Below are 27,638 nucleotides of genomic sequence, written 5' to 3' on the forward strand. Positions count from 1 at the left end.
CTAAAAAGTAGTTTAAATTTTTCCATAATAAAAAAATCACCAAATATGTATTTTGTGGGTTTCTTTATATGCCCTTTAAAACAGTCTTTTCTCATCCTCAAATCATATACTTATTGCATTTTTCTTGTGTTTTAATTTTTTTCTTTCTTTTTTTTTATTAATTACACTTTATTCATTTTGTATCCCCCCTGTGATTCTCTTCCTCCTCCCATCCCAATCCCTCCCTTCCTCCACCCTCTGCATGCATGCCCCTCCTCAAGTCCACTGATAGAGGAGGACTTCTTTTCCTTCCTTTTGATCCTAGTCAATTAGGTCTCATCAGGAGTGGCTGCATTGTCTTCTTCTGTGGCCTGGTAATGCTGCTTCCCCCTCAAGGGGAGCTAATTAAAAAGCAGGCCAATCAGTTCATGTCAGAGACAGTCCCTATTCCTATTACAATGGAACCCACTTGGATACTGAACTGCCATGGGCTACATCTGTGCAGGGGTCTTAGGTTATCTCCATGCATAGTCCTTGGTTGGAATATCAGTCTCAGAAAAGACCCCTGTGCTCAGATTTTTTTGGTTCTGTTGCTCTCCTTGTGGAGTTCCTGTCCTCTCCAGATCTTACTGTTTCCCACTTCTTTCCTAAGGTTCGCTGCACTCTGCCCAACGGTTGGCCATAAGTCTCAGCATCTACATTGATAGTCTGTAGGGCAGAGCTTTTCAGAAGTCCTCTGTGTCAGGCTCCTGACTTGTTCCCTCTTTTCTCCTTCTTCTGTTGTCCAGCCTTTTTGCCTTTCTGGATAGAAACTGAGCATTTTAGCAAGAGTCCTCCCTCTTGATTAGTTTATTTAGGTGTACAGATTTTAGTAGGTTTATCCTATATTATATGTCTATATGAGTGAGTATATACCATGTGCATCTTTCTGCTTCTGGGATAGCTCACTCAGGATGATCTTTTCTAGATCCCAACATTTACCTGCAAATTTCATGATTTCCTTGTTTTTTATTGCTGAGTAATATTCCATTGTGTAGATATATCACAATTTCTGTATCCATTCCTCCACTGAGGGGCATCTGGGCTGTTTCCAGCTTCTGGCTATTACAAATAAGGCTGCTACAAACATGGTTGAGCAAATGTCCTTATTGTGTACTTGAGAATCTTTTGGATATATGCCTAGGAGTGGTATAGGTGGAGCTTGAGGAAGCGCTATTCCTAGTTGTCTGAGAAAGCGCCAGATTGCTTTCCAGAGTGATTGTACAAGTTTACATTCCCACCAGCAGTGGAGGAGGGTTCCCCTTTCTCCACAACCTCTCCAGCATGTGTTGTCTCTTGAGTTTTTGATCTTAGCCATTCTGATGGGTGTAAGGTGATATTTCAGGGTCATTTTGATTTGCATTTCCCTGATGGCTAATGAGGTTGAGCATTTCTTTAAGTGTTTCTCTGTCATTCCTTTTCAGAGAATTCTGTTTAGTTCTGTACCCCATTTTTTAATTGGATTACTTGACTTTTTGCTGTTTAACTTCTTTAGTTCTTTATATATACTGGATATTAGCCCTCTGTCAGATATAGGGTTGGTGAAGATCCTTTCCCAATCTGTAGGCTGTCGTTTTGTTCTGAGGACAGTGTCCTTTGCTTTACAGAAGCTTTTCGGTTTCATGAGGTCCCATTTATTGATTGTTGCTCTTAGAGCCTGTGCTGTTGGTGTTCTGTTCAGGAAATTGCCTCCTGTGCCAATGAGTTCAAGGGTATTCCCCACTTTTTCTTCTAAGTGGTTTAGTGTGTCTGGTTTTATGTTAAGGTCTTTGATCCACTTGGATTTTAGTTTTGTGCAGGGTGAGAAGTATGGATCTATTTGCATTTTTCTACATTTTTACGTTGCCCAATCTGATCCAGATATAATTTTGGTCCTAAGAAAATGTTCTTTTGCACCGTGGAGTATAGAAATGACAAAAGAGATCAATCTTCTATTGAAGTCCAGTGGGCACAACTGAGCTGTGTGACCTCTCTGATATTAATAGTTCAAGGCCTAGAAGTCAACCTGAGTTCTCTGGAAAACTCAGTGGGGTAGCCTAGATGCCAATGCACCAAGTAGCAAGCCATTGTTTTGTCTGTTGAGATGTGGAGCTCACTACGTAGCCCAGACCAACCGGCCTCCAGTGTGCCTTTCCCCTCCCTGTTTTCCCAGTGCTGGGAGGACAGGTGATGTATCTCCACACCCAGCTCTAGTCGTGCTTTAGAACTGAATGTGTCTTTTTAACAAGAAGAGATGCTAATCCCTGAGAAGAACAAACTACCAGCTTATGTTTTTAAATATAAGTTATAAATGAAATGGCAGATAGTTTCTTTCATTTAAAATCCTTGCGGGGACCAGCAAAGATGACTAAAAAGGGCAAAATGCATTAGCTCGATGAGTTTTATCTCATTATCTCATTATCATCCTATGTGCTTAGAGTTAGATCATTTAAAATCCAGGAAATGAATTTTGAGGCAGGGCACTTTGTCCCTATTAAAGTTTTATATTTTCAACTATAGAAAAGGCACTGATGCCTCTGGATGTATGCTAATTTCTTGGTGTTTACATTTCTTGGTCTGGATGGATAGGGGTCTCTTTCTATTTCTCCCATGCTATTTTGTTTTCTATATTTCTGTGACAACTCAGGTGTACCTTCACCACTCAGTTATTGCAGGGTCTGCAGCCCTGAGATCGGGTAGGAGCATGGCAGCGCAGCTTGTCATGCGGTCCTGGCAGTGTCCGGATGCTTCCTGTCCTCAGGCTTTCCCTCGAACCTTGCCCATCTTTCTGAGACAAGACGGCCAGCTTGGTGGAACACTCTGTCCCTTCTTCCAGTCATCTAATTTTAGGGAATCATATTCGGATATTCAGTGGTTCCAGAGCCCCCTCCATTCCTAGTGAACCCATGCATGACACTCCCTTGGAGAAGAAATGTTCAAATGGAATGGAAATATTTTACATTGGCTCTATCTATTAGGCCACTAGATCCCTTGAAAGTGTCCGCTTCAGTGTGCTTTGACGGGGAAATGGACATTTTGCAGTTCACCAGGTATTGCTAGTGACGCCAGCACAGCTTTGACCTGTTTGCGTCTAGCACTAAAAAAGGCTCACAGTTTTATTTGGGGGAAAAAAAAGCCTCCTTTTTCAGGAGTGGGCAAATTTGACGTTAGGAATGTGTGGCATCTTCAAATTTTCATTTACTCGGAAGGTGTTTGCATCTACACGTGGAGATGTCAGGTAGCACGTGGAGTGCTGGTCCCGCTCATGTGGCGTTCTACGGTCAGATTGACTCTGTTCTGAATGCATTTGGTCACTGCCTGTCTCGCAGCTCAGGGCACTTTACATACCCACCAAGCTGGGTTGTGTTCATTTACAAAATCAAGGCAACCAAGGGCACGTGTTCTGAGGACTCAGTGAGAAGCTGAAGGGCAGTCCTTGCAAAAAATGCCTGACGCTTGGTAAGCCCTGTTGCTATCTTTATGCTTGTCCCTTGGTATCTCAGAATCTCCTTGAAGATCAAAATGCATACATGCTCAAGTTCCTTATGTAATGTAAAAGAAGACAGTTTTTGCATAAGCCCACACACATTCTCCCTGGGATACTTTAATTTTATATTTATTTAAATTTATTTCAGTGTGTATGTGTGTGTGATAAAGTGCCTATAAAAGACCTGAGGCTAAACTGTTGTGGTTTGCATTTGGCTTGACATTAATAAGCTACCTATGTTAACATTTCGGTATAATTAATCACAGTATTTCCTCTAAACCCTACTTGGTGTTTCTCTAGTGCCCCTTCAAAGGCCTGTTTTAAACTTTGAACCAATTAGTGTATGTATTTTTTCCATTCAAAGTCTTCTCTTGGCCTTGTAATTTCTGTTCCAAGCAAAAAAACAAGGGGGGGGGCGCATTTCCCTTATTTACTACAGACAGCAACTGGAAGTCAGAATTGGTTGCATAAAAGGAAAGTTATGTAAATGGAAGGCCAGTCAAAACTAAGCCACAAGAAATGGATAGAGTTATAGCACTTTCCATGCCATGTGAGGATTCTGTAAGTTGAATGGGTGCCTAGGGAGGCAGCGATCTTGATTATAGGAGATGTGGACTTATTCCTCTGGGTAAACCCCCTCCTTTGTTTGTGTAGAGGGAGGGGCGTGTTTATGCATGGATACATGTGTGCACATATATGCGTGGCTGGGCATTGGTTAAGGTGTGCCTGTGTGCGCGTGTGCATGCCATGCATGTCTTTTTGTGCCTGTGGGACATAGGGTAGGGGACAGGCTCTGCTGTTGTTTCTCAAAATCTGTCTACCTTCTTCTGAGGAGCAGTAGGAAATAGGGTCTCTTACTAGACTGGAACTTGCTATGGGCTCAGCTATGCTGCCTGGCCTGTGAGCCCTAGGTATGTGCCTGTTCCTGCCCCACCCCACCCCCAGTGCCAGAATATTTTTAATGTAGGGTGTAGGAGCCTGGAGATTAAACTCGGGCCTTTGTGCTTACAAAGCAAGCACTTTACTGACTGAGCTCTTTCTATAGCCCTGGGACTATCTAAACACATTCCAATTTCTTTTCCTCATTTTTGTGGCATCCAAAAATATATATACAACCTTAGTTTTCAGTGTCCCCATCTACAAATTCAAATACTGATGTGGTAGCTTCAATGAGAATGGCCCACCCAAAGGCTCATATGTTTGAATGCTTGGTCCCCAGTTAGCAGTACTGTTTGGGATGGATTAGAAGGTATGGCCTTGTTGGAGAAGGTGTGTCCCCAGCGGTGGGCTCTCTCTGCCTGCTGCCTGCAGATCATGATGACTGGCTCTCAGCTACTACTTCAGTGCCATTCCCGTTTGCCCCGCACCGTGATAAACACAGACCCACCCCTCCAACACTTCAAGAAAGCCCTCAGTTGACTGCTTTAGTTCCTAGGAGTTGCCTTAGTCATGGTGTCTCCTCGCAGCAAGAGAGCAGTAACTAAGACACCTGGTTCCCCCACTCCATAGCAAATGGACATCAGAGTTTCCTAACAAGCTGGAGGTAGCTCTGTTTTCAGCTAACTACTTTGGAAGCCTGAATGCAGTAAAGATGTTGACTGGTGACCTTGACATTCAAACCAGGAGCGGGAGTTTTCGTGCCTAATGACAATGAGATAACTGATGTTGAATACTGATAGGTCTGCCAAGGAAGCTCAGCATGCATTGTTGGCTGGCCAGACAGCTGGGCAAAGCTGAGTGGGCTCTTCCTTGATTATTCTGTGCTCTGTCACCCCGCTTCAGAGAGCCCCATCCTCCATCCCTGTCGTCAGATACATAAATAGCATCAACTCTGCAGGAGCATCAAACAGGTAATTATAATGCAGCCTTGCCTGGGATGACATTCTGATTCCTTAATAGAAGAAGTTCCTCCAATCCCCATCTGCATGTTGATTTTCCATAATTTAATTTTCAAGTGACATTTTATGTCTCGGTGTAACCTATATAAAACCTGGGCGCCCCGGTGATCCAGTTAGATCTCAAAAATCAGAAAGGAAAACACTCTAGTTGGCAGGGCAACTTCAGCATCCTGGCCGCACCCTTTGGGGGGGAACAGCCACAGAGGATGGTTTTCATCACTGAACAGTAGCTTGAGGTTGTCTTTGCCGGGACTTTCAGCATACATCTCAGCCCCTTCATTTTTATAAGTGTTTGTTTGTGGTGCTGGGATTGAACCTAGGGCCTCACACATGCCAGGGAAGCACGCTACCTCAGCACTGCATCCCCAGCGCACCTCCACATTCCGCTTGAACATCAAATTATCTTCAAGCCCTTTCTGTATGAATACCTTCTCTCCTCTGTGGCGTCCCTTCCTCCCCCACCGCCTTCTGTTCCTTGCAGTTTTTAGTACTGTGCCTCTTTCTCTGTTCTGGGTTGCAGAACGCCTGGTTGCCGACTGGCAGAAAGTCAGGGCTACCAGCTCTGGAAGGGGAGAGGGGCACAAAACTTCTCTTTAGCCCACCATGAATGGGGTCAAAGCAGGGTTTTCTTGAGCCTTCAGAGGAAAAAGAAATGTTAAATTTACCACTTACATTTTTTTTAATGTCTTGCCATTTTTACTTTCACCATTTATATTTTTCTTCTCTTATGTAAAATTTGAAATCTCTGGGTAAAGTATCTTGGGTATGTCTTCCGGCTACTTCCCATTGCTAGTCCGGGAGATGCAGGATGTTAGCACAAATTAGGACAGGACTTCATAAGAGGAACCCATGTATCTGCTCCTTGCAGCTCTCCCAGCTCATCCCCTCCCCGCCTCTCCCTGCCCCTCAGGAGCTCAGCTTAACCAGCGCTTGGATCAATCCACAGCTGCCACTATGGCTTCATGGGTATTTTAAGCCATGCCATCGAAGGGTTTTGGTTAAGTAAAGTGGTGACAGACCTTCCCCAACCTCCAGCTGCCACCTTGTACTTCTCAGCACCCAGACAGCATCACGTGCAGCAGGATTGAAGGCATGTCGTAAGCTGCCCCACAGCTTAGAGGATTCCCTAACTCCCTCTGCTACCTCTCCCCACTCTGCTCACTAGCACCTTTGAACAGTGTGCGCTGCACTCCAGCAAATGCCCCTTACTATACTAAAGGTTTGCACTGTTTATTATTTTGCAATACTCCAAGAGAATGTCTGCTAGGAGAGCATATGGCTTACAGAAAGGCAATGGGCATGGCTTGTGAGGCTCCTGGAAATCCACCTAATGGACTGAGCTCACTTCATTCCAGATATCTCTTGGGGAGCACCGACACTCCCAGTGGTTGTTAACAGTCTCCATTAGACTTTCCCCTGCAGTTACTGCTTTTGCTTTCCCTGATTCTTTCCCAGCTTAGCTTTTTCAATCTTCTTCTCATACGCATAGCAATAGCGATCTATATGGATCAATACTGCCATCATTATGACATTCAGTTCTACTGACTAATGATGGTTAATGTGTATTCTATAATATATTTGTTGCCATTGATCACAAGTGTGAATTCCTAAAGCATCTGAGTGAGAGGTATGGATAAGCAGGAACACGTGCAGAGGAGAGCAAAAGGCCAGTCCATTCATTTAGAGCTACTCAGTAGGTGTGTATTACATCTGTCCATCATGCAGTGTCCTTAGCTTTAGGTATATCAGTCAATGCTCCTGCCCTCTAGGAACCCATCCATAGTTTAACAGAGGGTGACGATGTCTCTGTAGGTAAATGAATAAAGTATTTGAAGTACTGTGTAGAATGATCCACATCCCTAAAGGTGGAATGATGGCTAGTTCAGAGCCAGTCTGGGTTATATAAAAAGACCTGTTCATTTAAAAAAAAAAAATCTACAGCCTATGGAGAAGGAAGAGAAAAGGGTGTAGTGAGGTCTCCAGAGGGAGCAGACAGGCTTCTGTATTGACAGGGCACTTTCAGCTGTGACACATGAGTCACTCAAACTAGCTTAAGCAACAGGTAAATGTTGCTTAAAACAGATGTTTCACGAGTAATAGTTTAGGAATTCAAAGGATGGCTCTGACTTTATGCCTGAGTAGACCTGGGACCCAAACAGTGTTTTTAGGATCCTGTTTTCTGGTTTTCGGCCTGCTTCTCTCTGCAATGAACTCGTTTTCTCCAATATATATGCATTGCTTCCATGCAACTTGGGGAAACAGCCACTCAGGCAAGTGTCATCTTGGGACTCTACAAGAAATGAGGGGTTCATTCTCTTTTCCTAATGCTCATAATGGAAATATCTCCATTCTACTCAGGTCACCTTACAACCCCTCACGTCAATCACCACTGCAACAAGATAAAGGTTGTGTGGTCGGTTCAGGCTGACTCATGTGTCAGTTTGGGTGACAGGTCAAGTAGGGGTGTGTGACTAACCATGACTGGTATCCCAGGCTGCTATTTTACCTGCATTCCTGAGAGGATGCCCAGGAAGATAAACCCAACAACAGGCAGTCGTTAGAGCCTCGTGGATATTTAAGCTGTGCTTTCAAAGATAGCTTTTGTCAATAGCTTTTGTCAAGTGAAGCAGTGAGAGGTCTCCATTATTGCCAGAGAAACAATAGGAGCAAAACCAGGAAGACTCAGCTGACCTGCCAGCTCAGCAGGTCAGGAAACCTCTGGGAGTTGAGGCTGAAGAACATACATGGAGGGTTGCTCCTTATGGTAAAACTGTGGGATAAAGGACAGCCATTTAGGCCATGCTGAGGAATCTGGTCTTTGCAGCATTGCAGCAGAGACAGTCTGGGTTTTAGGCAAAGGCTGGGGATGTATTTTCATAGTAGACTATTGCTGTGACCTTGTGTGGAGACACATGCCTGGAATCCCAGAGGCTGAGGCAGGAAATGATGAGTTCAAGGCTACCCTGGGCCACACAGTGAGACCTTGCCTCAAAAAGAAAGAAGAAAGAGTATCCCTCTGGTGATAATTATAGAAGGAGTTTTGGCTGATGGGACCAGTAAGGAAATCACTACAGTAATCCAGATGAAGCTAAAGTGGAGGCATTTAAGTCTCTGGTATGCTAAAAGTCCTAACAGAGAATGTCTACATTGGTGGCATTAATAAAAACATGCAGAAAACAGGGGGTGGGATCAACAGGACTCTTATCATTCAAGAAAATGAGAGTATAGGATGATGGGGGGGGTGGAAGTGTCGTTTGCTGGGATGAATACAGAGAACCAGGTGCGAAGAGAAGATAAGGATGGGTGAGATGCCAGTTGCATAGATTCAGGGTAACAGGACACTTGACTTGCCATCCATTGCTGTTGCAGGATGTTCAGCATGGGGCGGTGAAGTTCAGAGGAGTGGCAAGACTATGGAATTACGGGGTTGATGAAACTGAAGAGTTTTTGGTTTGGAGAAGAAGAAATCTGGATACAAAAGCTAGTCAAGTGAGAGAGCTGAGTCCTCAGTGATTCAAGCGAGCAGGTGTCAGGAACAAAATGCGCCTCACGCTCCTTTTGACTTGACTTGAACCTAGTTCTGAACAGAGGTGGATGGCACTAATCTTGCTCATCGGTTTAATGGGGAATAATTCTCCTGTTCAGCTCAAGGACATCTTGGGAGTGAGGATTTTCCATACAAATAAATCCACAGTGGTAGAAAAGCATAGGAACGTTTTGGAAAAGACTGGACACATAGAACACGTGCTGAACCCTCCGTATCTTGTATACATAACATACTGTATCTTGTTCTGGCTTTAAGTGCAGGAAATCTGCATGTCTCGACAGCCAATTAGTGATAAGGTCTAATAAATCTACTCTTTAGAATTTCCAGAGCATGGATGGAGGTCCTTGCTGTATTATGAAGTACCTCTGAGATGCTAGGAGATGGGCTATCTCTAGTGAGCCCTGGTTTTCCTACCTACTGTCAGAAATGTGATGCTTTGGGAGAATGCTCTGTAGCATTCTGTAGCATCAGTTATGTGCTATTTATTGGATCCCTTTGGAAAATGGTTCCTATAACATTCACAGGTCTGATTTTGCTAGTAACTTCTGTCCCTACTTAGATGTTGCACTCTGGCGGCTAAAGATTATGAGCTGATGTTTCTTCAAGTTTATATATCGCATGTATTAAATTGATTTGAACAGCAGTGATATGATCACATCCCCAGAAACGGGGCACTACATAAAATCAAAGCTTCTATTAACACCAAGCATGGCAGTCAGACTTCAGCATCACTGTGTCCCCGGGATTTGGCTGTTGTGTTTTAAAATGCCAGTATGTCCTGCCTAACAAATTTCTCCCTATGTCTGTGAGGAAAGGAAAGTGACCCACTGGTGATCCTGTCTCAGTAAAGCAGCCCTGCATACTTCAGAAACAAAACATTGACAAGTCTTCTGTGGGAAGGGTGGGCCTCTCTGTTCTTATGAGTCACAATCCTGCGCTGTTTATTGGCTGCGCTGGAGAAGTATTGAGGGAAAAAAAAAAGTGAAGTGTGCATTCCAATGGAATGGTTATGGTAAAAATGCATCCCTTTCAGATGGGTTTCTAGGTATTTCCTAGAAATGAATGTGTGGCAAAGCAAATCATAGCAGACAGTGGAGAGCGAATGCTTGCTGCATGCCAAGCATTGTTCCCTGCGTTCTGTATGTATCATCTCACTCAGAAGTCACATTTTGGCCATGTCATCTGCGCAGTCTCCATTCAGAAGACCCAGGGAGCTTAAACCTTACCTAAAAGGCACATAGGAACCAGCGGGGCTGGCACTCGGACCCAGGCAGACCCTAGGCATTTTATTTACCCTAACCACAGCAAGCCCCGCCCACATGAACTGCTTTACCACAAAGCTTATTTAAGCAAGGACCACCCCTCCTGTTTGCATTGTTTAGTGTGTCCAGTTTGATGCTTTATTCTTCCAAATTTAAAATTGTTCTGTATTATATGTGCACGTGATCTGGATGAAAAGAATTCACTCTCTACCAACACCATTTCATCCTACCTGCAGTTTGAAGCAACACTGAGACATTTTTATTTGTCTTCAAATTAGCCCTGCACAACACAGATAGCAGCAGCAGCAGCAGCAGCGGCAGTGTGTGTGTGTGTGTGTGTGTGTGTGTGTGTGTGTGTGTGCATGTGCGTGTGCGTGCTCGCGCGTGTGTATTCTTTCCTTCTGAATTAACTTGTTTCTCATGGAGCCCACTGCAGACGTATTCAGAAAAGGCTGCTGCCTGCTGTCCACCCAGTGAAGGTGGAGCAGGTGACGCTGTGTGTGCCCAGCCTCTCTGGAAGTGTCTGCACAGATGTGTACTGTTTTCACTCCCGCTCCCTTCAGATTCCTGGAGCCAACACCCACCCACTCTGACAGCCTCTCTCTTTCTCTCTCTTCATTTTCAAGGAAAAAAGAAAGAGGCAGACAGAAATAGAGGGGAAGAGAAGACAGCTTGACGAGCAGGTACTGCTGCTCCAGCATTCCAAGGTAAGCCGCTGATCCCAGGGACCTGTGCGATTAGCTGCAGAGCACAAGTCTCAGAGCCGTGCAGATCCTGCCTGCCTTAGAGGCGCAGCGCCTCTGACCAGCTTTTTCCACGCGACGAGGAGAGGGTCTCTTGCCTTTCTTTGTGATTTTTACAAGCATGAGATTACACTCCTCTGCAACATATACATGTTTATTTATACTAGGATATAAATACTAGTTTATTTTTTTAAAAAAGCCCATATGAATGCTCCATTCCACATGGTCCCAAGTTGTTTTTCCTGTGTGTTTTGTTCAGGGTCTCCAAAAGCTGTACTTCACATAATGGACTTTTGAAAATGAGAAAGAATCTTTCTTGTTAAGAGAGGTTGTGGGGGAGGGAGATGAGACAGTATGATCTTATAAAAGAACGATGCTGCATGTTTCAGATTGCTCATCTATTTTATTTTGACTTTACCATATTGGAAATGTTCTGTTAGAACAAGTGATTGGCCAGACGTGGCTTTCAAATGATTTGTCTTGGTTCAGTGTCTATTGCACCTTATTAAAAAGAGGTGGTTGTGTGTGTGTGACTTTTTTTCCCTTTCAAACATAATGCATGTAAGCACTGTAATTGATTGCAGTAGAGGGGACAGCTCTGTCACTGTCACAAATGCCCTAACAGTGGCTGACTGTTGCTTTTTGCATGACTGGATAATAATGTGGCCATGTTCAGGGACCAGCCCGGAGTTGTTGCTTGCCTGTTTGACTGTCCCTGGGCTTTTTAAAAGGAAAACCTCCCACTGGCCTCAAGTTACTATGACCTTGTGTGTGCAGAATTGCTTTACTCAGAGGGCTGGGAGGGGCTGCTGATGGGGTCACTGCTTTTTGTGCATTTTCTGGACTCTTTGAAACAGAAGGGGCCTTTCCTCCTACATTTCCTCTTCTCTGCAAAACTAGGTTGTGCTAAATGAATCCTCAGAGTGAGAATCATGACGAAGCTGGCTCATGATTTCAAAGAGCAGCCTGACCTATATCTGTTCGGCGTGCTTGTGAGTTCACCATGAACTTTAACCAGAGACGTGTGTTCGAGAGGAGGAAAAGCAGCATGGTGCTGGTTGTCCATTTCTGTCTGTCTTGACACTCCGTCTCAGGACCTGTCTTTGTAGCAGCCTGCACTGCATTCAAATGCTGTCGCTGTCTCCTGACAACATTCCCCAGGGAGGATTAGGGCTAAAATTAGGATTATCTTTCTGCAGAGGTGGGCTTACAAATGCTGACAGGATTGTACAAGACCAGCCTGCAGAGAGCATCCGGGCCTCTGGTACAGAGTGAAGGCAATTTGCCCTCTGTGGAAGAGAGACATACTCAGTTAATTATGGGCTAAAAGGACAACTTTCTGATAAGAGTGGATATGTAGCAAATAGCCTCTTCACTGCCAACGCCCCAACCCCAGCCTCAGCACAGCACGCTGACTTTGTGTTTCTTAAATTCAAAGTCAGAGAGTGAACACTCCAGAGACCATGGTCCTTTAGTTTCTGTCATTATTCTGAGTGCCAGGTAGGATGGCAAGGACTTATTCATTGCTGCTGTCCAGCACATCACACACTATTCTGTTCATAGTCTATCTATTCATTTCTTATTTTCCCATCCACCCACCCACCCATCCACCCATCCATCCATCCACCCATCCATCCATCCATCCACCCACCCACCCACCCATCCATCCATCCATCCATCCATCCATCCAGTTTAAAGAAACAATAGAAAATTGACTTCATTTTGTGTGAGGAAACAGAGTTTTCATCAGGGACTTGGCAACATGAGCATCAGGTGATTTCTGAGACTGGCTATCAAAGGTACAGGCAACACTTGCATCACGGTAATCTTGCTAACGAGATGGGAAGGGCTGAAGGTGATTGTTAGTTTAGTAAGCAGAGTGCAATGGCACTGTCTTTTTCCCTCTTCGGGGAAGGCTTGGGTAGACAGAATAAGGGTGGACGAGCAGCCTTGAAAACTAAAAGGTAAAGACCCAAAGCTCCAGGGGTGGTGGTGTGCCTCAGATACCACCCAGAGGAGTACCCCGTTTCTGAATGCTGGGGGAGCAGGAATATTGATAAGACAAGGAGACGTCTTAGTGCGTCCCTGAAAAGCAGCTATGATTCCATGTGTCTCTGTTCTGAGCCCAGCCTTCCTAAATTAGTAGTCTGCTTACCATAGAAGGAAGAGGGTGCCTGACTAGGGGACTTCAGTCACCAGAGGGGAGAGCATTCCACTTTAAATGAACACACTGTTGACTCAACTGAGTAGTGAGTCATCTTTCCTCCCATCGGTCAGCTTCCAGCTTGGTGATCACCACTTAGGTAGGAAAAAAAAAAAGGCACTTAGGTTTATTCCTTCCTGTGTGAGCATCTCAGAGGAGAGCTGCTAGCTTCCGCTCACGTCATGGGAGCCTCCACACTCTCCTGTCCACTCAATGATAATCACTGTTCTTTTAAAGTACCTAGCCTGTGCCTGCAACTTTAAATACAAACTCTCAATAACCATCATAAGATCGGTGTCCCTTTCCCCATCTCACAGTCTGGATACAAACTCACGATGCAAGTAATTTGCTCAGGGCTCTACAGTCTGTTAAGTGAGGGAACCTGAGTTGAACCCCAGGGCTGTCTGTTTCCATAGACAAGGCTCTTCCCAGGATACTCTTTGAATGGACGGTCCCTTGTAGGTGATTTGACTAGACAGGCGCCAGTTGCCACTGCCACTGTCTCTCTTACTCTCAGTATATTTTCATGGACCACAGAAGATTTAAACCATGTGGAATCGTGTCAGCGTGATTATTGTAGGTTCTTTAAAGCATAAAACATTAGGAAAGATGTCAGTAACTGACATTTATTTCACTAATTTACAAAATCTCAGACACTCTTGAAGAAAATAAATATTCTCTGTGCAAAGGCAGATAGAAAAGCATTAAAGCTGGGTTTCATATCTATTAAGATACAATTTTGATGTTCTTTGTATAACTTTCATATCTGATGCATATATCAAGTGGCTTATGGATGCTTATTGTCAGGACTGAGATATGAATTATTTAGACAGAGCCACTGGTTTCCTGTCCAGACAAATAAATAGAAAGCAAGACAGTGGTCTGGGGACTTGTATGGTTGCTGAATATTCTTGCTCATTGCAGTGTTCATGGCTTTTCTTGGCAAATTCTTCATTAAAACAAATGGTCAGTGTATGAAATGCTAAGACCCTATCTGTTACACCCCCATGACAGGAAACTTTGAGATGCTGTGTTTTAGGAGATGCTCATCTTTTACTTAAAAACTAATGCTTTTAAGTAAGAATTTCTAGGAAATACTCAGAAATTGGAATTTGATAGCTAAATTAGTTTTGGTTGTCATAAAATGAAAAAAATATATCATTGTTTCAAAAACAAAGAATAAAAACATCATTTAAAAAAAAGAGCCATCAACTGAACCCCCCAGGAGTGTATGTTTTATATAACCCCCAACATATGTCTATAGATTAAGATCTGCAATCCTTGTCACAAGCTTCATTAGCCCCTGGGTGAAATTAATTTATATTGACATCTGTATCCAAATCCTGTGTTGTTTTTTTTTTTTTTTTGGATTTTTATATGTTGCCTCTTTTGAATTCTCAAGTCAAAATTTTAATATTTATGAAATCTTATCTGACATGTGTTACTTTTTTTTTTAAATTATACTTGGGAAGATTTTCATCTCAAATGCTTGACCATAAACTTCAGTAGTTTTAATTCCTCTAGAATTTATTTTCCAATAAAGTATGAGGTAAGAATAAAGCTTTATGTTTTTACTCGTAGCAAGCCATCAGCATGATTTATTAATTCTTCCTTTCCCTCACTGATTTAAATGTCATCTTTAAATGACACAAATATTTCACCCTTATACCCAAGTCCACACCTTGAGATTCTTTTCATTCCATTTATCTGCTCAGCTGGTACCATTCTCATCTAATCTCTATAGTTGTATTCATATACTGTAATATTTTAATGAAACAAGAGCCATCATTATTCTTTTGAAGAACGGTTTTTGTTTTATAATCTATAGAAACAACGATTTGTTTTATTGCTCCTATAATATGACTTGTGATAATGTGAGTTAAAAGAATAAATCAGCTAATGTGTTACACCAGAACAGACTGACTTAATATTCCTCTTTTGCCCTTTGGTTGAATGGCCAGAGATTTGTCTATTTTATTAGTCTATTCAAAGTCCCAGGGCAGAATCTGTGTTCCACGTGTATCACAACATGCATTCCTTTGGGACTGTCACATTGATGAAGTGTTTATCAGCACTATCAGGATCAAGTTGTTAATACCACATCTTCAATATTTACTTGCTTTGAAGCGCCTAATCACAGTCGGGCAAATCTGACTAGTCTTCACCAATTCCAAGTTGTAAAAGTTGTCATTACATTTTAAGGACTACAACCTTTCTTTTAGGGATAACAGAATGGAAAATACGCATACAGAGAAGGGGTGGGGAGAGAAAGAGAGAGGAGAGAGAGAGGCTTTGTTCATCCTAATCTCTATCTCACTTCCCATCCTGCTCCAGACCCTATAGTTATGTATTTGATAAAATGCAGTGTGTGTGCCTTGCTTTTAGATAATTCTTTCAGCAGTCACTTGTTATGATCAACTACAACTTCCTCTATTAACCTCAGGAATGGACACGTGATATACCACTTGACTGTGGGGGACTCAAGGATGAGGGTCCTTCTATCCTATCTAACCTCCCAATTTCATGAGTAATAAATTTTATTGGGTGCTTTTAGAGACAGAACCCAGAGCCTCATACACACTTAGCATATGCTTTACCACTGTCCATACCCTCAGCCTCTCCTCAGTGACTCTTGGGTAATCTTAAACTGAGGTAATATTTTAGCATCCTTTCTGTTGCTGATAAGACACTCTTACCCACAGCTACATAGATTTATTTTTATTACATTTCCAGGGCACAACCCAACACTGAGAGAAGACAGGGCAGGAACTCAAGCAGGAACTTAAAGTAGAAATCGTGGAGGAAAGCTGCTTGCTGGCTTGCTCTCAGGCTGGCAGATGGCCATCATTTTTATACATCCCATGACCACCTGCCCATGAAATAGTATCACCCAGGGGGCTGGGTCATTCTGCATCACCTAACAATCAAGACAGACATGTCCACAGGCCAGTCTGATCTGGGAAATTCTTCAGACTCTCTTCTTAGGTGACGCTAGACTGTGTCTAGCTGATAGTTAAAGCTAAGGAAGGCAGAGCATCCCCTGTCCTGTCATCTTAGCTACGCAGTAATCATATATGTGAGCAAATTCATATCTTTACATTTTATTAGAAAACTATAGATTACTTACTATAAGTTTGCCTTTATTTTATTATATTATATTTTTATCTTATCTTATTTATATAGGGTTGTTTGTTTTTGTTTTTGTTTTATTTTGCCCACACATACACAGCTGTGGCTGAGGAGGTCAGAAGAGGGAGTCAGATTCCCTGGAACTTGAGTTGCAGATGGATGTGAGCCACCATGTGGGTGCTGAAATTGAACCCAGGTCCTCTAAAAGAACAATCAGTGCTTCCAACTGTGGAGACATTTCTCTAGCCCCCGAGTTTGCCTCTTAGCATGCCATGAGAGTAATGGAACAGATCTCTGTAATGGTCTGGTGTGGTGACATGGGGAAGTATGCCCTTATGAGAGTTGTTGTCTGGTGCCTGCGTCTTGCAGTTCTCTGCTGGACGGTCACCTCTTCAGTGAAGCCCTTTAGATCCGCCACATGGATAAAGCAACACTTTCTTTATTTCTCTTTCTACTGGTGGAATTCCTAGAATCATTGGGGGACAGGCTGCGCCTATATGTGCATGCATGTGTGTGAGCTTACATGGATTGCCACACGCATGCCGGTATGGGCAACTACACACATATGCATGTATCTGCAGATGTGTGCAGGAACTATGTCTTTGTTCTCTCCTTCCTGGAAAAGAAGATGTGTAAGGCAGGAATTGGTTTTGGGGTTGGTTTGGTTTTGGCAGCCAGAATAGTGCTGGGTATGGGATAGGGGTCTCAGTAAATACACAACTGGCTTTAAAAATAAGACAAGGTATAAAAACAAACAAACAAGCCAATCCGGAAATCTTTGTTGCTTTGCCAGGCAGAAGTATATGCTCATATTTGGGAGGAGGTGAAGGCAGTGATCAGGCTTGAACTTTTGAGGGGCAGATGTGATAGAGAAGCCCTGCTGGTCCAGAGAAAGACATGGCCCAAAAGGTGTCATCTGTTGTCTTCCTTCCCACAGTCCAAAGTGCTCCGGGAAAAATGGCTGCTGCAGGGTGTACCAGCAGGCACAGAGGAGGAGGAGGAAGCCAGGCGCCGGCAGTCTGAGGAGGATGAGTTCAAAGTCAAGCAGCTTGAAGATAACATTCAGAGGTAGGTAACCCCCAGCCTGCAGTAACCACCTCTCTCCTGGAGGGGGCGCTTTTCCCATGGTGCCACTTTCCCTGGTGCTGTAGAACTGTCTTCCTAAATAGATACTAGTGTTGCCTAGTTTTTCTGCGTAAAACCGCGTTATTCCTCATAGTAGTAGTACTGTTTGGTCTATCATGCCGCTCAGAGATGTCTTCCCTAGCCAATGAGGTATTACAAGCAGTTTGCCTCCCTCTCATGCCCTCTTTTGAGTTCTTCTATCAGCTTTTATATATATATATATATATATATTTACGGATACAGCTGTTGGCTGTTGTGGCCACTGTGGAGGTTTTCTACATAGATTTGTGAGATCAGTTGAGACAGGAGAATTAAAGCCAAACTTCATGGACTTTAGATGAGGACAGCGTAGAAAAGATTAGGCTGTAGGCCTGAAATCTGTAGATCACCTTTCTATGGCCTTGCACGGCCCAGAGAGCGCGTTGCTTGCCTGACTGCCCTCCATCAGTTTCTGACTATTTCAATATAGAAGGTAGATGGCCTGCCTATGACCAGGAAACTGGTCAGGTCCACTAGGGAGAAAAAAAAATAGAAGTTTCCCTTTGGCAACTCTAGCCAACCCAGATCTCAGGACACCTAGACAGAGGTAGGGGCTGAGGATGGAAGGTGCTGTGAACGGAGTCTCTCCAGTCAACCTGTTCCATCAGATTCTGCCTAAGACCTTCCCTCTGGTTTTCCGTCTCCTCCTGAGGCTGAAACAAGGGCTTGGCAGGTGTACCAGGAGGCAAGAGAAACTTCAGTTCAAGGCCAGTGTAGGATACATAATCACATACTGTCTCCAACTAATTAACCATGTAACTAAGTGTGTCAGCTTTCTCTAGAGCAGTGGTTCTCAACCTATGGGTCATAACCCTTTTAGGTGTTGAATGACCCCTTTCACAGGGGTCATATATTAGATATACTGCATATCAGATATTTATATTATGATTCATAATATTAGCAAAAGTGAAATTATGAAGTAACAACAAAAATAATTTTGTTGGGGCTGGAGAGATGGCTCAGTGGTTAAGAGCACTGTTTGTTCTTCCAGAGGTCCTGAGTTCAATTCCCAGCAACCACATGGTGGCTCACAACCAGTCTATACTGGGGTCTGATGCTGTCTTCTGGCCTGGAGGTGTATGTACAAGCAGTCAGAGTGCTCATATACATAAAAAAAAGTATTTTAGAGTGCTCATATACATAAAATAGATAAATAAACTTTTAAATAATAATAATAATTTTGTTTTGGGTCACCATGACCTGAGGAACGGTATTAAAGTTCTTCATTAAAACAGCATTAGGAAGGTTGGGAACCTCTGGTCTAGAGGAATAAAACTGATAGAATGAATATGTATTCAAGGGAGATTTATTACGTTGGCTTACATGATAAGGTAGACCAACGATGGCTGATACCCATGAGAAAGATGAAGAATCTGGTAGCTACTCAGCCCACAGTCCACAGTCTCTATCTGGCCTGAAGGATTTGGGGAGAAATGCTTGTCTTCAGTCTACATTTGGAAGCTCAGAGAAGCTGGTGCTACTCTCAGTTAAGGAATGCAACAATAGCAGCAATAGGCTAGATGAAATTGTCAACAAGAGTGAAGACAGGCAAAAAGCAAAGCGTTCCTTCCTCTGAGTCCTTCGATCTAGGCTGCCACCAGGAGGTGCTGCCTATATTTAGCATGGATCTTCCCACTTCATGTATCTTGGTCAAGAAAATCCCTCACGAGTGTGGCTAGCCATATGCCTTAGATTTCAGATCCAGTCAAGTTGACAGACACCATTAGCCATCCCACAAACAAAGCCGAGTCTACCAGCTGGACTGCTCCTTGCTGTTGACACGCAAAGCTAGTGAAGGAAGACTGGAGGTATCTCAGAGACTCCAGCTGTGTCACTAAATGGATAGCCCCAAGGCACGCTTCAGCCTGTGCTCCCGGTTTGCCAGGCCATTCAGAAGAGCTTGGCTAACCATTGCTTGTGGGAGACATGTTCAAGAGAACATTGGGGGGGGGGGGGGATGTATGTATATCTGCATATACACATATACATATACACATATGCACATATTCATGTGTAAGCCCACTTTAGGGTACACAAAGGGTAAAAGCTAAGGGAGGGTGTGTTAGTACAGAAGGAGTAAATTCTATGACCTTTTCTGTTTTTCTTCTGGGCTTGATTGGAAATGATTGTTTTCATGGTTCAGGAGTTGATAAGCCACTGACAGGCTGTGATGGGACTCTAAAATGAAAGCTTACTTTAGGCGAAGTCAACCATTGGAGTGTGCTGTAAGAGCAGGGCGTTCAGACAGGCATGGTCAGCCACAGAAAAACAGAATAGATCTTTCCACCTTTGACTCGAGAGAATGAAGAGCTCATACATAAGTGAGCAGGACCTTCTTGGAGCCCTTTTAAGAGTGAGACAGCCAAGACAGAGGGAAGGAACCATGGTGGGCTGTAGGAGTGGATGGCTAGGCTCTGAGTCAGGGAACACTTTGCCTGCTCCTGTTAGGGCCTTGCCAGGCCTTGGCCTCATGGGCCCTGGATGTGTGCCAGGGTAAGCTGCGTTCTCAGGGATACTACTGCATATGAGCAAGGCTGCTGTAGGCACCTTCTCCTACTCCAGGCCTCCTGACAGAGGACATTCTTCCTACTCTGAAATTTGATTTCTGCTTCCCCTCCTCTTGTATTCTCCCCCCTGTAGATTGAGATACCCTTTGGCAACATGCTTGGGATCAGAGTGTTTACGTTTGGGAATTGAATTTCTTTTCTTTCAGAATCTTTGCCTATGTACAATAAGGTACCTTTGTGATAGAATGACAAAATGTGTTTGTTTCATACATAGACCTTATACATAGCCTATAGGAAACTTTGTACAATATTTTTAAATAAGTTTTCATTTGAAACAAATTTTGTACATCAACCCATTTGAGGGAAGAAGTCTTCTTGTCAATGGTGACGAAGATTCAGATGTGGGAACATTTCTAGTTTTAAGTCAACCTATAAAGGTTTCTGTGTGTTTATGTCCCAGTCTCAAGGGAAGAAAAGGGTTGCCATCCCTCATGTGGTAAAGAACATTCGTTCCTCTGAGGTACTGCCCTTTGGTTAGACACAGCTGAGCTCTATCTCACAGAAGGCTGAGCTCAGCTAAACAGCTCTAAGCTGTATGTGGGATGCATCTGCTCTTCTTTTCTGTGTACCAATAGGCTAACAGGCTGCTCTTATTATCTTTCTATGGCAAGAACAGAGGATCTAGAGAATTGGGCAGAAACAGGCCTGTGCTTAGAACTGTCCATAACCTAGCTGCTAAAACATGCTTTGTAGCCACACCAAGGAGAGGAGAGAGATGGTCTACCTTTGGTGGAAGAAACACAGAAAAGAAAAAAGGACGGAGGTGAGGGTGAATAAGCCCATCTTCTACAAGCATCTTTGTTGAGCTGAAAAAGAAAACTAAGAATAAAAACTTACAATACAGTAGGGCAGGGGCAACGAAAGAAGATAATAAAGAGAAAAGAAGAGGTTTGAGGGTCCTGTCCAGAATCTGATGTTTATCGGGTTTCCTAAACCCAGAAGTGACTAACAGACCTGATGCCACAGAGCACCCCAATAAAGGAACTTGTGCAACAAAAACAAATTAGCATTGTTCTGTAGATCTTTAGCTTTCCATGAGTCTGAGTCACTCCCTAGAAATGCATTAGAGTCTCTTAAAAGGGACTCTTGGTTCTGTTTTCAAATGCTAAAGTAAGCCAGGTATGGTGATGTGGTTTTTGTAGTCTCTGTACCCTGGAAGTGTAAGCAGAAGAATCCAGCAGTTCAAGGTCACCCTAGGCCAGCAGAAGCTACTTGGGACCTGCCCTCCATGGAGACTGGGATGTATTGAAGTTGATAGAGCATATGTCTGGCATGCACAAGGCCCTGGGTTTGATCCCTAGCACCAGTTATGGTGATACACACCTGTACTCTCAACACATGGGAGGTGGAGGCAGGAAGGTTATAATCTGAAGGTCATTCTCTGCTAATAGAGAGTTGGAAGCCATTTTGGGCTATGTAAGGCCCTGTCTCAAAACCAAACCAAACCAAACCAAAGGAGTCTGATGGAAAGCAGAGCATGATAATCAGAAAGCACAGGAAATTTCTACATGGAAAAAAAAAAAGGATAAATGGGTTATTTAGTTTAGAAAACGAAAGGGGATGATGGCCCAACAGATCCTCAAGTGTGTGTAGAATTCAGATGGTTTCTAACTTCTTTATGATTGGGTCAATCTGAATATGACAGCGTCTAAATAAAGCATGAAGACTTGCAGTTTGGCATGACTATTTCTCTAGACATCAAGAAAGGATGAAATCATACATCTTTTAAACAGTTCACAGCCTGGAGCACTGTAGGAAATTTCAGGCCTTTAGCTGCAATTTCTTCCAAAATGTTATTTATAGATTAGCGATGCTTTGGTATGAAACATCTTCTGCCCTTCAAAACTATTGTTGGTGGTGATTAGAGTTTTCAGGTGAGCCTACCAAGAATGAAGGAAAGACAGAGGAGAGAGAGATGGGGGAGATGGAAAAGGGGCAAGAGAGAGAAAGGGAGGGAAGGAGGGAGAGAAGAAGGAAAGATGAGGATAATATATCTAGATTATTAAATCTTGGGCAGTATACTTACCTTGGGGAAATTTTAAAAAATAATTCATGGGCTTTATTCTGGAAATTTAGATGCCATGGCCCAAGTAAGGAGTCCCTGGCTCAGTGAGTAAAAGTACTTGTCACCAGTCCTGATAACCTGAGCTCAATTCCCAGTATCCTCATGATAGAAGAAAAGAAATGTCCCATAAAGATTGTCTTCCAACCTCCACAGCAGCACTGTGGTATGTGCATGCCTACCCACTCTCACTCACATCCTCCCACATACAGTTTATAAATGTGAAAAAGAAATGCTAAGCTTGTTCCAAACGGTTATATTGTACAAGAAGGATTGCTGTACGTGGAGAGAAACAGACTGCAAGGTTAAGTCCCTAGCACTGAAGCCAGGAAAATCAACACAATACAGGACTGAAGGAATACAGCCATGGCCCTTGATTTCAGACTGATTCTGACTTTGACTCAAGGACATTTGAAACCACCCTTGGGACTCCTGCAAGCAAGAGCATCTCACCACAAAGTTGAGGGTTTTTCCCCCAAAGGCCTCATGGCAGAGCTCCTTCCCTTTGAACTTCATCAGAAGCATGGCTTTCTAGGCTGATAAAGAGGGTCAAGTACGTTGGCTACCTCCTCAAAGCCCAGAAAATTATATTATTTTTCAAGCCATGCCATCAGAGTGGCTGAGAAGGAGGGAGAGCTTTGTCACTATAGCAGATAGCTTGTTGCTGGCTGCTCCTCTCTGGGCTGTGTTAGGATTATATTCTTGATTTGCTGGTAAGTAGAGATGAGTGAGGGGAGGAAAGATGAGTATTGTTAAAAGCAGAGTTTATAAACATTTCTTATGTTTTAAAAACAAATCTTAGGCTGGACAGATGGCCCAACAGTTAAGAGCACTGGCTGATCCTCCAGAGGAGCCAAGTTCAATTCCCAGTACCCACATGGCATCTCACAACTGTCTATAACTCCAATTCCAGGGGATCCAACAGGCTCATACAGATATAGATGCAGGCAAAACACCAATGCATGTGAAATAAATAAATCATTAAAAAACAAATCTCAGATGTTAACATCTGTATGCATTGTTTCCTGCTGGAATATTATTCTGAGGTATCCCAAGGTCAACTATAGTTAGCATCACTGTGTTCCTGGGATCACAGGAACCTCACACTGGTGATTATGAAGATTTTAGGCAGCCAGATCCAGACTAGCTTGGTCTGTTTCATGTGTGTACCCGTCAACAGGACTTTTTGCTTGCCTTGGTTTGTTTTTCCACTTGAGTATTTTCTAATTTCAATAACATATTTGCTATTTTTCTCATTGCTGTAAAAGAATGCCTGACAGAAACAACCTAAGAGAGGAAAGATTTGTTTTGGCTTCTGGCTTCAGAGGGGTCAATATGTGGTTGTCAGGCTCCATGCACTTGGCTGAAATACCATAACAGTAGGTACATGTGGTACTACTGGTTGTCTTCACGATAGACAAGTGGAAAGGATGGAATGTTGGTCCTCAGCTGCCTTCCTTCACTTCAGCTCCTTTCACTTCAGCTGCCTCCAAGCTCTGGAGTTGCTGTTGCACACATTCAGGATAGGTCCTCTTTGGGAACACCCTCACAGATACATTCAAGAAGGATGGATAGATGGAGAGAGAAAAAGAGGGATGGAAAAGGGAGGAAGAAGGGATGGAGAGAGAAAGAGGAGGAGGGGGCAGCCCGGCCTCACCAATCACCTAGATGCCGCTAAATGTAGCTCAGTTGACAGTGGAGTACACACATCATAAATTAGGTCTTACTCAAAGATTTGTTTCTTTTATTACTGATAAATACCGAGAAAATGTGTTCCTCTATCTCACCCCTTGGAATTACCCCAGTGAAGGTGAAAAATCTCATGGACTATTAGATGAAAATGAATGAACTCTCGAGGCTTTATGTGATTAGGCAAGTCTCTTGCTGTCTCTGGTCTCTTTCTTCATCTCTTCAATGAACAGTCTCTTGGGATCTTCTAGCCATGACATTTTGAGAGTCTCTCATTTAAGGAGATGGCTAGAGAGCTAGACACCTGGGCAGACAAACGCCTTTGTTGTGGCAGAAAGTGGTTTTGGAAACAGATCAGAATATGGGGAGGTGTTTGTGTTCTCAGGAAACAAAAGACCCATTTGTGAGTAACTGATTCACTGCAGAGATGACTAACTCATCTGAACAGCTTTCAGTGTGAAGATATGTCACATCAAATATTCATTGAATCAAATATTGAAGTCTCATTTGCTAACCTGGAGGGGGCCATGCAGCTTTAAAAAAAGAAATCAAGATGCAAATGGGCTCTTTTTCTCTGGACGTAGCTGATGTCTGTCATAATCCATTTAATTCTCTGCATTATTAAGAGTCTCAAAACAGAAGGTGAACATCTTGGGCTTAAGTATGTGTATGTTATGCTGTGGGATTTGGAAACCGAGGCAGCCTTCACTCACAGCTATTCTGGAACCAGCACCCACAGAAATGTTCTTTGAAATTACAAAGAATGCTTACTAGGGATTCACTATGTTCTCTGTACGTGCTATTTTTAGCTCTGTGACGTGCTGTTCTTTGGAGGCAGGAGTGGGACAATTCACACTGGCATGCTCTATCTGTGCTGTCGCAGCCTGGGTTCCTGCCCCGCATGCAGCACGCTCCCAGTTACAATCTGTTTGGAGTTGCCACTTTCCCAAGCCAGAGCAGTAGGATATATGACACACGCTGTAAACTATATGCCAGGTTTATCTTCTAGTGTTCGTTCTCTTACAAAAGTTATTTTATGATAAAATATTTCGACACCTGTGATAACTAAGTGAAATCATGCTAACACTTGCTTCATACTAAAGGAAGATGGACAGACATCATATTCCTCCTCAGCCCCAGAAATGCCTCTTACTATGCAATATATTGTACCATCACCAGGGAGCTACAGGCTTCAGCCTGCCCCCAGCAATATTCACGACTGGCAAGGCTTCCTTCTTTCAGGTTCCTGCAGGAAATACAGGCTCCGCTTCACCTGCAGCTCCTCTTGGTCTCTTTCTAAACCTCTTTGCTCCTGGGCATATCTTACCTGAATACAGCCCTGATTCTCTTACAGAGATGGCTGTCTCTTTATGCCATCTGTAAAAGCCTCCCAGTGTAGCACAGTGGGGCTGAACCTGCACCTCCGAATCTGACCAGAATTGGAGCCCTGATTCTGCATGTATGAGCTGTTTGATCTTGACTAGCCACACAACCTCTCTGAAGCTGCGCTTTGCTGCCTGTGCCTTGATGGAAACAGTTCCTGCCTGCTAGAGCCGGTGTAGGAGGTGAGGATCCTGTGCATCTGTGAAGAGCCAGCTACAGAAAGCTGTCTATAAGCACGTGTCATGGCTTCTGTCTGTTTCATCTCCTAAAGCAGGACTTCTCAGCAGCACAATTGACATTTTAGAGCCAATAATTATTTATTGTTGGAGGCTATTTTATATATCCCATGAAGTTTAGTGGTATCCACAGGCTCAACCTAGGGATAGTTTCCAGTGGCACCATCCCCAAAGCCTAGTTAGTACAATAAAATGACTCCAGACCATACTAACTGTTCCCCGAGAAATAAAATCACTCCAAATAAGGAACCACATATAGACCTGGAGTTAGCCGTTATTGGTTGGTTTTCTGTCACTGTGACAAGATACTTGAGAAAATAAAATTAAAAGTTAAAGGAGCATTTGAGCTCATGGCTTCAGAGATTTGCACCCATGGACATGTGACTCCATTGTTTATAGACCTGTAGTGCGGCATAGACCACGGTGGGTCATGTGGTAGTAGAGCAAAGGTAACCAGGAAGCAGAGACAGAGCAAGCTCACTTATGTAGCAAAGCCCCTCCCCACAAGCCCTGTGAAGTACATGGATTCATTATCTGCTTGTTAAGTCAGAGCCCCAAGGCTCGCCTCCAGCACGGCTGCACACTGGAGAAAAGGTCTTTAAAACAGTCTTTAGAAGACGTCTAAGATTTGAACCAGAGAGTCATGGTAGTATAACTTTAACACCTGGAGAGGCTGAGGCAGGAGGATCCTGGGTTTAAGACCATCATCCTGAACTACATAATGAGAACCTGTCTCAAGATTCAAAATTGTCTGGGTGTAGTACACACGCTGTTAATTACAGTAGTTGGGAGGCACAGGCAGGAGGATCCATATGAGTTCAAGGCAAAAGTGGTCTACAGAGTGTGTTTCAGGACCAGCCTGGGCTACGTAGAGAGACCTTGTCCAAACAAAACTCAAAACGGGTTGTGGGTGTGGGTGGGGAACACAAGGAGGCAAACCAGAGCACAGGTGTTGTTGATAAGATGAAAGTCACAAGTGAATAACTTTAGTGTACAGAACCCTGACAAGATTCTCAAAGCAGAGAGACCAAGGATTTCAACCATCTTCAGGCACCAAGACAAGAAAGTCGGCTCTGGGTCTAAGTAAAACGTCTGCCTTTCTTTTTCACCCACTGTTGTGCTGGCTTTATGAAGACAGCAGGATAACTCATAAAACCATGACCCTTGAGTATGCCTGAGTGAGTCAGTTTCCCAGATCAGCTCTTAGCTGATACCTGAGTTTGCCCATGGGAAGCAGGAGTCATGGGCATTTTCTCCTCAAAGGCTGAAAATGACAGGGAACTTGCATGTTTCACTGATGCAAAGGACCCCACTTTGGGATGAAAACTGTTCCTGCAGTTCCCAGCCTCTCTCTGGTCCCTGCCGTTCCTTCCTAGGATGACACAAAAAAAGACCATCTTCCTAGAGAGCAGAAGCCTGGATGCTTATGGTTGTGTCAGCTTTCGACACTAGCACAGGTATGAAGCGAGACCTTATAAACTTTACTCGGCTCTTCAAGGTGACTTGGTGACAGGAACATCCTGTCACAAGCACTGTGCCCCACTCCGGCTCTCCAGGATCCATTAGAACAGTAGTTTTCAACCTGTAAGACATGACCCCTTTGGGGGTCTCATATCAGATATCCTGTATATCAACTATTTATATTACAATTCATAGTAGTAGCAAAATTGTACTTATGGAGTAGCAACAAAAATAATTTTATGGTTGGAGGTCACCAAAACATGAGGAACTGCATTAAAGGGTTACAGCATTAGGAAGGCTGAGAACCTCTGCATTAGAGTCACCTTGTTTGGGGCTGGAGAGATGGCTCAGAGATTAAGTGCTTTGGCTGCTCTTCCAAAAGTCTGTTGTTCAAATCCCAGCAACTACATGGTGGCTCACAACCATCTAAGATGAGATCTGGTACCATCTTCTGGTGAGCAGGTGTACATGCAGGCAGAACACTGTATACATAATAAATAAATCTTTAAAAAAAATTACTTGTTTGGTCTCTAGTAATTTAGTATCTACAACTAGGAAGATGGGTACATGTCATTCATAGACTGAGCCCATGTAAGAGCCTAATGTGGAAAATGCCAGCTTAGGACAGTTGCTTCTGTTGAAGGAGTTGGGCAACTTTTTAGATAGTTGATTCGAAGCCTTTTGGCTTAATATTGACCTGCCCCCAATTTCTCTTCTGCAACCAACTTTGAAGATAGTACTTTCCTAGTAGTGCTTTTCTAAAGCACTGTGTGCCTATAACTTGCGGTATCATTTCTTACCCTTCTGTTT

At 43.4% G+C, this 27,638-nt stretch overlaps 1 protein-coding gene across 5 annotated transcripts in view; it reads left to right on the plus strand.

The window, feature by feature from the left end:
* Palm2akap2 (PALM2 and AKAP2 fusion) overlaps nucleotides 1–27,638 on the plus strand; it is a 427,758-nt gene that overhangs the window by 181,703 nt on the left and 218,417 nt on the right. For all 5 annotated transcript variants that reach the window (XM_060379949.1, XM_021628068.2, XM_021628073.2 and 2 more), the window contains exons 3-4: nucleotides 10,818–10,898; nucleotides 17,204–17,334. In XM_060379949.1, the coding sequence (XP_060235932.1) occupies nucleotides 10,818–10,898; nucleotides 17,204–17,334 (212 nt within the window). The remainder of the gene's footprint in view (nucleotides 1–10,817; nucleotides 10,899–17,203; nucleotides 17,335–27,638) is intronic.

Source organism: Meriones unguiculatus, chromosome 3, assembly GCF_030254825.1.
Source record: "Meriones unguiculatus strain TT.TT164.6M chromosome 3, Bangor_MerUng_6.1, whole genome shotgun sequence".
In the NCBI taxonomy this organism is placed as follows: domain Eukaryota; kingdom Metazoa; phylum Chordata; class Mammalia; order Rodentia; family Muridae; genus Meriones; species Meriones unguiculatus.